Raw genomic sequence first — 13032 nt, forward strand, 5'->3', positions numbered from 1 at the left:
AAAATGTTGTCCTAAATTTTACTAATTTATTTTTTAAATAAAAAATTATATATTTGTAGAAAGGAAAATTGGTCTAAAATTTAATGTGACGGATTTTTCAAAATGCTAATCTATGTGCAAATTTTTAATATTTTTATCATATGGTGTGCGGTAATGCGACTGAAAGAAACATAATGGGCCAGATATTGGGCTTGACTTTTAGTGAACCCAAATATCCCATGGGCTTTAAACATTTTACATCTCTCATTTTGCAAAGTTAGGGTTTTTGCAGCTGCTTCTCCTTGCCGTCGCTTCCCCGACTCATCTCCAATGGTAGCTTCTCTATACTTCAAGCATTTAAAGATCACGCATAACCTGCTTGCCCTGTTTGATTTTAGTATTTGTTAAAGATTTGTGGAGGAAAATGGTTTCGAATTTTTGTTTTTCCAAGCATATATAGCTGCTCTTGTTATTTTCTTTCTGTTGATCATTATTTTGATGTGCTAGATGATATTGTTGTTGCTTATCGAAACATGTTGGTTGTGATCGGATCCTATGGGGGTTAGTCATGCTTTTCGTCTCTGTGTAGAATCTGTAGATGGAAGTGTTGAAAATAATGAACAGAAATTTAGTTGATACTTTATAGGAGTTGGTACATTGGGATTTAGACTTGTTCTATTGATTTTGTTTTTACTATTATTTTGATTGTATTGTTTAATGCTTCGGAATCACATTTCTTTTCGATTTGAATCAGTTTCCTTAAATTGTTCTAAACACTGTACATTCTGTGATTCTAAATATCAATATCGCGGTTCTCAGTAATAGTTTTGTTGATTAACTTTTTACTTTATGTTATTTGTAAATTGTTTCAATTATTGTATTGATTATAAAATCTATGTTTTGGGCAGGCCAAGAGAACCAAGAAGGTTGGAATTGTTGGGAAGTACGGTAGGTCTTTTATAACTGCTTCTTTCCTCAATCTTTGTTCTGTCTTTTGTGTCTAGTTGTGTGTGAATTGTGTTGTCTGAAGTTGCTCTTGATCGAGGTTATGAGTTCAAGTCTCACAATTGCTTTTGTCCCATTCGTGTTTGTGTAAAGTATTTTTCCTTGGACTAGTGGACATAATATTTGCACTTCTTCCACCAGTCGCAGTATGTTGCCTCAGATTCATTTCTTCTGGCTTGAATGGCTACTGATTTCTTGGTTTATGATATTAGGAGGCCATTCTCCTTGTTCATAACATGTTGATTTTTGAGGAAGGTAGTGACTAGTGATAAGTTAAATTTGATCGTGAATTCTTCATTATCCTTATGTGGTATGGCGTTAACCATTCTTCTCCTTGAACTTGTAGATTAGAGATTTGAATCCATCAGTTGCTTAAGCTTGTTAATGTACTGTGTGTTGGGTCCTTATTTTATGTTCAATCTCAAAACATTTTATTTTCTAATGTAATGATCAGTTTTTATTATTCTTTCATAATATTTCAGGTACCCGTTATGGTGCAAGTTTGAGAAAGCAGATTAAGAAAATGGAAGTAAGTCAACACAGCAAGTACTTTTGTGAGTTCTGCGGGAAGGTATGCACCAAGAATTCAGTTTATAGCATGACTGATTTTCTGGGTGATGTTGGTTGGTTATGCATGTTCTGAATGTAATACTTCTGTAACAGTATGCGGTGAAGAGGAAGGCGGTAGGCATTTGGGGATGCAAGGATTGTGGCAAAGTGAAAGCTGGCGGTGCTTACACTTTGAAGTAATAATTGTCATGTTATTCTTTATGTTAACCTGTTAAATTCACGTTTAGTTCCCCAAACTCATTACTCCCCACCTTGCAGCACTGCTAGTGCCGTGACTGTTAGGAGCACCATCAGAAGGCTCAGGGAGCAAACTGAGAGTTAAATTTTCCGATATTTGTCATGGTCATTGGCCCATTTTGAAATTATCGGTATCAATGAGGTAATTTAGCTGCTGATCAAACAGCTATGAGAATGGTAGAGTGCTACAACTATTTGTATGGTGATACTGCATTTGTCTCGAAAATACTGAGAACTCATTCCTTCGCAATCTGAATTCTTGTGTACTATCTCTCTCTTATGGCTAGAAAGATTGACAAATCAAATGATATGAGAAATACTATGAAATCATAGCGCACTCTTTTATTTTTATTCCCGTTCAGATCATTCTGGTGTTACATTTTGCTTGTTAGGTTTGAATAAGGGTATAAAGAAATCGACTCGAACAGAATATAATGAAAATTTGAAAGCTCAAATTAGTTTTGTTTGATTTCGAACTCGATTCGAAGTTCGAAAGTTTTAAAAAATTTGGTTCAAATTCGATTCGAATCAAAACTCAAGTTCGGTTCTAGAGATTCGAATATGATCTTGAATTATTTGAATTATTTTTCAAAAATAAGTATGAAGTTCGAAAATTTTAAAAATTTTGGTTTGAATTCGATTCATATGAAAGCTCAAGTTCGACTCTATAAATTCGAACATGATCGTGAATTATTATTCAAAAATAAGTCTTCAAAATGCTCAAATTTTATTTATAATTATATCATATATTAATAAAATACTAAATTTCCACGAAATCTCAAGTTTGAATTTTAAAAAATTCGAACATATTTTAGTTTAACCAGAACTCGACAAGTTAAATTATGAATTAAGTATTTTTTGAGACAATTCAAAAAGTTTGTGAATCGATCCGGATCGATTCGTTTGCAACGTACGAACATTAAAACAATATGAGAATTATAAAATTTGGACAAAACGAAATTTTTCATTTGAAGACACCAATTCTTTATATAGGTTATAAGATAAAATCATAAAAGTAACTTCAAAGTTTGATTTGAAAATAATCTTAATATTTTCTCAGAAAATAATTATCATGATTAATACAAGTATTAGTATTACTATGTTGAGAGTAACTGATGTAAATGAAACTGCTTTCGTAAAACACGTAGCTGCTGTGTAATATACATTTCGCATCTGGAAAAGGTACAAAACGGGCAGATAAAAAAATAACTTCGATCAAATATTTATTTTAAACAAATGACCTTATCATATGTGTTTGAAAACACTCACATATTTAAGAGACATTTTAAAAAAATGAAGTTTCCTCAAAATATCCTAAAAACACACATTTTCCACTTTCTTACAGCATGCCACTGACCAAATAAACAAACGCAAAATTACAAGCCTGTTCCTCTGTTGATGTATTTTAACGATAACTAACATTGACAAATATTTTTTTAGTCAGAAATATATTTAGTAGAGGTAATAATTCTCAAAATATCGATTGGCCACTTTCGAACTAATACTGATAAATATGAACGCGCCAGAAAAAAGGAAGTAAATAAAACAGCCCACAACATTAAGATTGGGGGAAAAAAAAGAAATGAAAACTGACACGAGAGCTGAAATCAAACGATGAATTCGCCTGACGGAATGGCCACGGGTTATCTATTATTTAAGCAAATTGGTCCATCAATAGCAATAGCAATTGCTGCTGCCTGTATCTAAGCCAACCTGCTCACAATCCACTGGTACGCCACAAAGCCCAGTATGGAACATTTGTAAGAAGAATTAAGAGATTGATAGCAGCTAAGGATGGGAAGCAAGGCGTCAAGGCATGTGAATCTTGTAGCCAAAAACTCTAGGAATATAGCTCTGTGTAGGATTTTGTGGCTTGAGGTGTCCATAAGTCATCAAGAAGAGATTAGGGAATGTGGTTCCAAAATAGGCTCCATCAACATCTTTGGTGGTAAAGGAAATCATCTGTCAAGCAAGTGTGTAACATATACTGGCAAACGAGTCTAATCCGTTGATCCTCAAATCTATTTTAGCAAATTCGATGTATAATGATGCAATCAAGATTCTTTAGATCATGCAATATCTATGTTAATTCGTTTTACTATTCTTGTGTGTGTGTGTGTGAGTTGGAGTGTGTGCGTGTGATATACGTATCGATTGTGAGATTGACCATTGATTTGGTGTTAAAAACATTCATAATGCAGGCCACTTGGATGAACTTGTGTGTGGGTGGGTAAGCGGGGAGGGTTCTTAGCATGCAAATCAACCAGAGGGTCAAGGCCTCAAATGCAATAGCGAAATGGAAGGATACTGCCCTGGTACTTGGATCGAGGGTAGTGAATATCTTCACATTTGGGACAGTATATCTTCACAGTATTTGAGCGCGGGATGTCTGACTGTCCAACTGGAAGGCAAGGCTGTCCAGAGCAATAAACTCTTGGACATCTTCCAAAGTCATAGTTTTTGTACTTTTCTAACTGTTCAAGTTTCAGCTCAAGTTTCATATGTGAGAATAATTCTGATAAAGAGGGTAGCCACTAAAAGAAACCATAATCCGACCAATGATGTTTACCATTGCAGCCATTCCCTTGCTTGTCAAGACGTATCTGACATGAACAAGTCCATAGAGCATTTCTGCAGCTGATTCAACCAGTTCATTCTGTTCCTCGTTAAACATATCGCCTACATACGATCATTGTGAATGTTATATCAGAAAACAAAAAAAAATTTCTCAGCTAAAAAATGGACCAAAAGGGGAAAAAGCAAGTGTTGGTTATAGAGTTGGATATAAACGTGTTTTACTTTTTTACATTTTCTTCGCTTAAAGTAACACTTATATAGTTACTTGGGCTTGCTGTATAAATAATTGTATTCATCTCTTCTGATATACAATTTTTCGAACAATACTGAAGAATTTTTCAGTTCATTTCTTCACATTTTAAGAGTGAGCAGTAAACGAGAACTAAATCGATGCAATGTAGCTATGAGTATACCACAGCACAAAAAAAAAGATTTATGGCAACTACATAATTCTGAAACTTGTGTCTAGGAAGAGGGCATACGTACACCTACATATGAAAGTTGCAACAAAAATCTCTATAAGCTTTATAGTTTTCTTTGCCCGTTACCCAAGCTTCGGCATCAAAAGCCAAACCACACAGAGACTCGCATTTTGAAAATAAATAATTGGATAAAAAAAGTGCCGAAAACGATGATAAGCGACAATTCAACAGACAACAAGATGGTTTTGGTAACATTATCCTCACTCACCTCTCGGCTCTCACACTAGATGATAACTAACAATACTATGAGAAAGGCAATCCTCGCTCAGAGGCATTATTACCTCACTACCACTGTCCACCAAAAACAACTTAAACAAACTATCAACTCAAGCAATATTATATTAAGTCGGGATTCGGCAAAAAAACTACAGTGATTACCATGAGAAGATTCGACATCCAGGATTAGGTCAAGTGCATAATCGTAATAAGGGACTTGACTGCTCAATCCACAGAGATTAAAATCATCTTGTATATAGTCATCATCAACTTCACAAAAGAACTCATTTCCTCTCAAGTTGCAAAACCATGAAATCCAAGATGTATCATCCCCATCAGAACCACTGACATCAGACTCTTCACTGTCTGTTTCAGATTCCTCTGCAAAATTCACATAGAATCACAATCTAAGGTTTGTCTAACAATTACAACTCTGTATATACTATAGGCAAAGAAAACAAACATATCTATGCATACGGGTGCATATTAAAACATCTCGCTGAAAAGAATAACCAAAGAAGACGCAAGGGCATAGTCATTCCGCAACTTGGATTCAAGTACAGGGCAATTAGGTTAAATGAAGCAAAGGCTTGTCTCCTTGAAAGTGTTCGGCATACCAACAATTAGGTTAAATTGAAGGCATAATCAATCAATTATATATATAACAAATTGGCCTTCTCTAAACTACACGAGAAAACATTCCATATATGGCATGTATACTGTTGGATGTTACGAGCCTACGATATATTACATGAGGAGAAACACTTTTGTGTTGCAGATATAATTGGATACACCAAAACATGTGCGAGTTCAACATTAACGTGTAAGATCTATGCATTTAAAGTCATGTATTTCAAATAGACAGTGCACTTTTTTCCCATCATAGCATGGACTAGGCCAAACAAACATAAATCAACCTCGTACATATCATAATTTTACTGTGCCAAAATTCACAAATCGAAGCAGCAGTGTAACTCCATGTTTCGGGTTTAAATTTGGGAGAATTCAGCTCTTGAGAGTGAGAGCCTTAATTTTACAACCATTAACGCTAGCAAGTACAATTATGATGTGGAAGACATGAGGACATTATCAAAACGGATCGAACCTTCATATATGAGATACACACAATCACGATCATATCAAAAACTGCAAAATGGTTCATCCATTCACCAACGACAGTTTCTAGACACAGGGTTAAGATGTTAAACAACACATAAATTCAGCACATTTTCAACCCAAAAAAAAGATTAAAACAATAACCAGTCATTGATCTAACTTCCAGTAAATTTTAAAAATTAAGAAAATAATATCCACCGCACCAAAATTATTCACGAAATTCTGTCCCAGCCAAGACGAAAGTTACCGTCGGAGCATTTTTCTTTGGTGGTGTTGATGTTGGCGGAGGAGCGGTTGTCTCGGTGGTCAAAATTCTTACCGGCGGAGTTAGGAGGTACGGTAACCGCACTACCTTTGCTTCTAGAGATGGAAGGAGACGACTTCTCCCGAGGCTTATCCAGAGCATCGTTGATTCGTTTTCGATCCAACGTATCCCCAGCTTTCGATGAGCCTACTCCCCCTCGATCTCGATACATGCTTATTTATATCAGAAAAATGAATTAGAAACCAACTACACTCCCATCGGAATCTGTTTTTACGTATATCTGTAGGTAGAGGTAAAATATCTGAGAGAATAACTGAATTTTGCGACTGAAAGGGCGGAAAGATCAGAAACCCTAGACCTGTACAGTTTGTGTTTGAACGAGACGGAGAGAACTAGGGTTTCTCATTTCTTTCAGCAGAGATGGTGGCGTGGTGTGGGAGCCTTGATGGACGGCTCGAGGTAGAGTGGAGCCGTTGGTCATTTTTGTGTGTTTATTTTCTTTCTATTCTCCTCCTAAAAGTTTTCGTGAATCACAATCGGGACCCCTGATATGTCATCGTTATTTAAATTTCATCCCTTATTTTAATAACTTAATTATTATTTCATTATTATTAAAAATAATCGATATAATTTATTATTGTACTTCATTTTTCCTAATATATTACATATTGTTTACTAATATATAATTTTTATTATTTTTGAATCAATGATATGTTCAAATTTTTTATTAAGAGTGATATACAACATGAAAATTTTAATATAGATAAAAATATGATTGACAATTTAAAAATAAAGAATTTTTAAGGAAAAATTTTAAAAATGTATATTTATAAAGATATAATGAATGTATAATTGTAATTTTAAATAAAAATTTAGCGAAATCAATTAAAAAATAATTAGTATAGAAGTTTCAACTTTAATTAAATAATAAGATATATATATTAAATTTAGTTTAGATTTTATTAATGAAAGGCAAAAATTTGTGTGAGACGGTTTCACCGGTCGTATTTTGTGATACAGATATCTTATTTGGGTCATCCATGAAAAAATATTACTTTTATGCTAAAAATATCACTTTTATTGTGAATAGCGGTAGGATTGACCCGTTTCACGGATAAAGATTCATGAGACCGTCTCACAAGAGACATATTCTTAATAAAAACTAGTAAAAGATGCACATGCATTGCATGTGCTATTATTATTTTTAATTTGATCAAATAATACTAAATAATTAACACGAAATTATATTCAATTTAGAATAGTTGTTCGATTTAAAAGGAAAGTTTTGTTTTGATTTTTTTTAATTTAAAATATGGAGTGACTTGAGAAGATTTTTAGTAGGGTAAGAAGGGTAATTATGAAATTAAATATTTTTGTGTCCTTAAAATTAGTTATTCTAAGGTGCTCACACTTAGTAATATAATATAGATATGTAATCTTATTACGATATCATTGAGACAAATTACTTCTCTATGATTTTATTACGAATCATACAATAGGGAATGTTAGCAGAAATAAAGTGTTTATTATTAAATACATAAAACATGCAGCTTATATCAGCACAGGATCCGTGGCGCAATGGTAGCGCGTCTGACTCCAGATCAGAAGGTTGCGTGTTCGATTCACGTCGGGTTCAATCCCTGGAAATCCCTATCCGGTCCTTTAGTTTTGGTTTTTACATTTGTCATTATAATTTCATTATAATCCCCACCCGAAATCCAAACTGGAAACCTTTCATTCATTGTCATCCTTATCGTTCTTGAACTTCTTATAACATGATAATGATTAGACAGATAAAAACGCTTCTCGTGAAACCATTACTACCTGCTAGGTAGAGACAGGTAAGATCAGGGGCGGAGTCAAAGGCTCCTATATCAGGGCTTTAGCTCGGGTGGCTCAATTTTTTTTTAACAAAAAATTATATGTAAATTTTTTATAATTTTAGAATAATATAGGTTGCAGACTCCGGTGGTGAAATTCTCGACCAATCAACTCATCTCTATAATCTCTGCCATCTATATAACATAATTTTAAATCTCATAACAAATAGTAACTGATTTGCAAATAACAATAAATATTCATAATCGGGACATATGAATGCTCAAAGCTCCAATACCACCTGGTTAAAAGCTGCACATATAATCTGTCGCGTGCAACAAACCACATATTTAGCAAGTCCGTCATCTCAATTTTGCAGTGGTTACAGAACACCTACACATTTCTTAAAGTGCCATTAAGATGGCAAACTTACATATTTCATTCTTCCCAGACTCGTAAACCATTAAAATTCAGGTAAAAAACACTCTACATTTTCCATTTTTCGGATACATATATCTTCCACTTCTCTCACAAATGATGATTGATACTCACTTAAAATTTAGGGTCTGATTCCAGCAAGTGACACTAGTTCAGACGCAAGATTTGAATTTGTCCTGAACCTGAAATCACGAAGAAGACCGTTAGAAAGGGGCTGGGAGGGTGTCCCAGCGTAGCCCCTCCGACGCTCAAATCAAAGACTGAAGATATAAAGGAAGAGCAGCCAAGAGTGCTACTGAAAACAATATATTGAATATATTGTTTATACATCTGAATCTGGTATTTATAGGAGAATATCTGAGCCCGTGCTGGGCTGTCTTCCATTTGGGCTAGGGATGGACCAAGGGTATTGGGCCAATCCATGGGGTATCACTGATAGTGCCGTAGTTACCAGCCAAATGGCGTGAAGACACTACCTACTCGCTCAAGGTGAAGTGTTCGCCTAAGGGACTTCACCTTTTTGAGATTCAGAATTCTCGCTGAGATTCGTCTTATCTTCCGAAACCCAAGTGTAGTCGCTCTGATACCAAATGTTATGATTCAGTCCATTTATAATATTGTCTGCTTTGACAAGTGACCTCACGACATTAAAATGAGTCACATGCTACATGTCCATTTAAATGCTCAACATCTTCCTGTGGTTTGGAGTTGTGGGATTTTGGCTAAGATTCTTCACCCTTTTTTGGGATTCAGCTTCTTCGCTGCTCAGAGTCGCTTTGATACAAAATGTAATAGTCAACCTACTTGTGATATTGTCCGCTTTGGTCAGTGGTCTCACGACTTTAAAACGCGTTACAAGAGGTTGTTAAATGTCCGGCATCTCTCTCGTGGTTTGGATGTGATAAGTATACCCTTTAAATTCTCATGTTTTAGTCAGTCTTTTGGCCAAGCTCGAGCCACAATCGTTATGATAAACAAATTAACTAACCGAACTCGAGCTATTCGAGCTTAGTAAATTAAAAAAGAAGCCGATCTCGAGCTTTGCGATAAAAGCTCGAATCGAGCTCGTACCTATATATATCTTAAACGAGCTAAGCTCATGGATACTGTTCGGCTCACCCCGACTCGACTCGTTTACATCCGTAACGGCTGTGCTCTCTTGCAAATCAAGTTTGTTCGTTAACTGATTTTGTTTTTATACAATCAACTACAAAGTCAAGTCTTTCTAAAAAAACAAAAACAAAAAATAGAAAGACGACCAAGAAACAAACCATTAAATCAACCCTTTGCCAATCAAGTATAACAAGATTGAAAATAACCCCCACGTGAATTAATTGGTTCACATTTACTATATTTATAATTATTTTATTACGAGTACATGTCTTATTAGATGTTCTCACGAATCTATATCCATGAAATATATCGGTTCGATCCATATTCAAAGCGAAAAATAATATTTTTGTTATAAAAAAATAATATTTTTTCATAGATGAGATCGAGTAAGAGATTCATATCACAAGTAACGTGTGGAGATTATAATACGGATGCAATCCTAAAATGATATACACGTAATTTGGGCAGAAAGGCAATTAAGTCGAGCTAGTTAGTTAAATAGTTTTTTTTGTTTTTGTTTTTTAAACAAGTTAGCCAAAGAGTTACGTTACTTCAAATGAAGACAAACTTATCCGACCCTCGATATTTATGGAATATGATAATCGTTTACCGATATAAATCAAAATATATATGATGTTATTAGTACTATAAACCACGATAACTTCAAATTTAAGTGGTTAATTATGAACTCTTTCTTATAAACTTGGGATCGGAAACGAGAGAAACTGTATATAAATATGCTATTTTATATGTTTAGTTGAATGAACGAAATGAATCATGATGTCTTGTTTAGTTTTCGAGAGTTTCGATCCTTTTCAAATGGATATATTATGCTCGATTATAATCTGGCAATCCATGCACATTTCATCCATTGACGAGGGAGGGTTCACGACGTTCGTTTATACAATCTATTTTTATTTTCATAATTATGCAAAATATACTCGAATTTGGTCAAATTAAATCACTTTCCTGAATAACAAGACTTTGACGACCAAGTCGCATTCGATCTAGAATTATTCCCCAGTGACGTCAGAAACTTCCTCGTCATCGGGGATGATGTCAGATTTCTTCAATTTATTGCGGCCTTCACTTAAAACCAAGTATTTATACACCAAGTTAAATCCTATTTCAATCTCTCTATCAAATTAAAGTTTTTCCATCAAAAGGTTATGGAACACAATATGGCTACTCCCCCTCAATCCATCAGAAGTAGCAGCCTGACAAAGCTCTGCTACAACGAAAACACCGAAAACCCAAACGACACCCGTAACGTCTTACTGATAGTTGCAGCACTGATCACTGCCGTAACATTTCAGGCAGTGGTAAATCCGCCGGGGGGTGCATGGCAGGAAAACAAGGATGGGCACAAGGCAGGAAGGGCGATTTATTCGGACCAAAAAGAAGCGTTTTACACCTTCTTGATATCCAACACATTAGCTTTTTCGACTTCGATTCTGGTCCTGGTTTCTTTGACTTACAGGTTCCCTTTTCATGTTGAGCTGTGGACTTCCATTTTATCCATGTTTGCGACTTATGCTTCTGCTCTTTTCGCCATAGCTCCTGATGAATTTGTGAAGTTTCGGTACCTGTTGGCTACTGCTTCAGTGCCCTTTGGGATTAGGGTTTTAATGGAAATATATAAATGGTCGAAGACGAAGCGTATGTGACATATATATCTGTGTATATAGATGCATAAATAAATTAATGATTTTTAACAATCATAAGCTGCTCATGCAACCTAGCCGAATGATCATTTCTGTAATAATATAATTATGCAAAAATGAATGTATAAATCTTCTTATCTTTCAGATTAAATCATTCATATTTCCTTTTCTCAATCTCCGGCTAACTATCAAGTATCAAGTGAGTCTATGCTACATGAGTTCGAACATAATTGGGCAATAATTTCACTACAACATAAAAAAGTACTAATGAACCTCAAATTTTTGTTTTCAAGTGAGATGTTTGACCGATCATCTTATAAAAAACAGAACCGAGATATCTATTCTCGGTATAGCATAGACTAAACCGGTCGGTAAGCTAAAAATCCCTGGTCCGTAAGCTAGTTTTCATTTTGTGACGGTTTATTTTGTATGATTTATACTTATATGCAAGTCGATCGATTCATATACATGGTACTTTGAACGTATTACATATATGAATGCATATATTATACTATATCTATACATGTTTGCATTTGTGCATATTATGCAAGAAAATAATTGGATTCTACTTTTTTTTTTACTTGATTTAACAAGAAATATGGACAAGAATGACTCGAATGAAACCAAGGACAATATAGTATTAATGTTAGTGATCATACCATATATATGTTCAAACAATTTATACTACCTACTAATTAATTGGTATTGTTGATATTTTTGTAAAGGGTGATATTTAATTGGAAAATGTTTTTTTTTCCAGGAATTGACGGAATTTATGATGCATTTTTCTTTATATTTAATTCCATGCTCACATTTTTTTATGTTCACTATAATATTCTTATCAAATATGAAAGTACTCGATAAGGGGTGTGTTATTAAATTAAACACAAAAAAATTTGTGAGACAATCTCACGATTCAATTTTGAGAGACAGATCTCCTATTTGGATTATATATATAAAAAAATATTTTTTATGTGAAAAATATTACTTATTATTATAAATATGAACATAGTTGACATGTCTCACAGATAAAGATCCGTGAGACGGTCTCAGAAGAGACCTACCATTAACTAAATAGTAACATATTATGAAATTAAATATTTTTTAAAATTATTTTTCAGAGTGAGAGAAGTTTGAATTGAAAATAATAATCAAATATGAAGATAATTTTTTAAGTAATGACAATGGCAGAGCCACATTGCCCTGATGACCCTATTTTTTTAAAAAAAATTATATGTAAATTTTGTATAATTTTGGATTATTTTGATATTAGTCAAGATAGATCAATTTTAAAATATTAAAAAATTATAGAGTTTAAAATTCTAGCTAGATAGAGTTATATTTCTGGTTCCGCAATTGAGTAATGATAGGAAGATATTAATATACTATGAAGATGCATTTTCAAAAAAAATTAATTAATAGAAATATTAATAAAATATCTTATTTTCAAAAGTTGAAAATAATTTTTAAAACATATTGATCACAAGTTAAACAGCGTAATAATTTTTTTTTAAAAGAATTATATAGTTTCTAGGCGCCTAGGCCTACACAA

The 13032-nt window shown here is 33.9% G+C and overlaps 2 protein-coding genes and 1 non-coding gene across 3 annotated transcripts; 2 read left to right on the plus strand and 1 right to left on the minus strand.

The window, feature by feature from the left end:
• Window positions 1-114: 114 nt before the first annotated feature.
• On the plus strand, window positions 115-2121 carry LOC142552182 (large ribosomal subunit protein eL43). The gene is made up of 5 exons (XM_075661853.1): window positions 115-312; window positions 888-927; window positions 1467-1555; window positions 1648-1730; window positions 1813-2121. Exons 1-5 carry the CDS (start codon window positions 310-312, stop codon window positions 1874-1876), a joined length of 279 nt encoding a protein of 92 aa, XP_075517968.1. The 5' UTR covers window positions 115-309; the 3' UTR covers window positions 1877-2121.
• A 1272-nt stretch (window positions 2122-3393) lies between these two features.
• On the minus strand, window positions 3394-6934 carry LOC142552187 (casein kinase II subunit beta-1-like). Its single transcript, XM_075661867.1, has 5 exons — window positions 6430-6934; window positions 5229-5447; window positions 4361-4470; window positions 4100-4265; window positions 3394-3731 (listed from the first exon to the last, which is right to left on the minus strand). Exons 1-5 carry the CDS (start codon window positions 6656-6658, stop codon window positions 3601-3603), a joined length of 855 nt encoding a protein of 284 aa, XP_075517982.1. The 5' UTR covers window positions 6659-6934; the 3' UTR covers window positions 3394-3600.
• Window positions 6935-8011: 1077 nt separating this feature from the next.
• On the plus strand, window positions 8012-8083 carry TRNAW-CCA (transfer RNA tryptophan (anticodon CCA)). The gene has a single exon. It is a non-coding gene; the product is annotated as a tRNA-Trp (tRNA).
• The last annotated feature ends 4949 nt before the right edge of the window (window positions 8084-13032 follow it).

This window comes from Primulina tabacum, chromosome 1 (genome assembly GCF_025594145.1).
Source record: "Primulina tabacum isolate GXHZ01 chromosome 1, ASM2559414v2, whole genome shotgun sequence".
Taxonomy (NCBI): domain Eukaryota; kingdom Viridiplantae; phylum Streptophyta; class Magnoliopsida; order Lamiales; family Gesneriaceae; genus Primulina; species Primulina tabacum.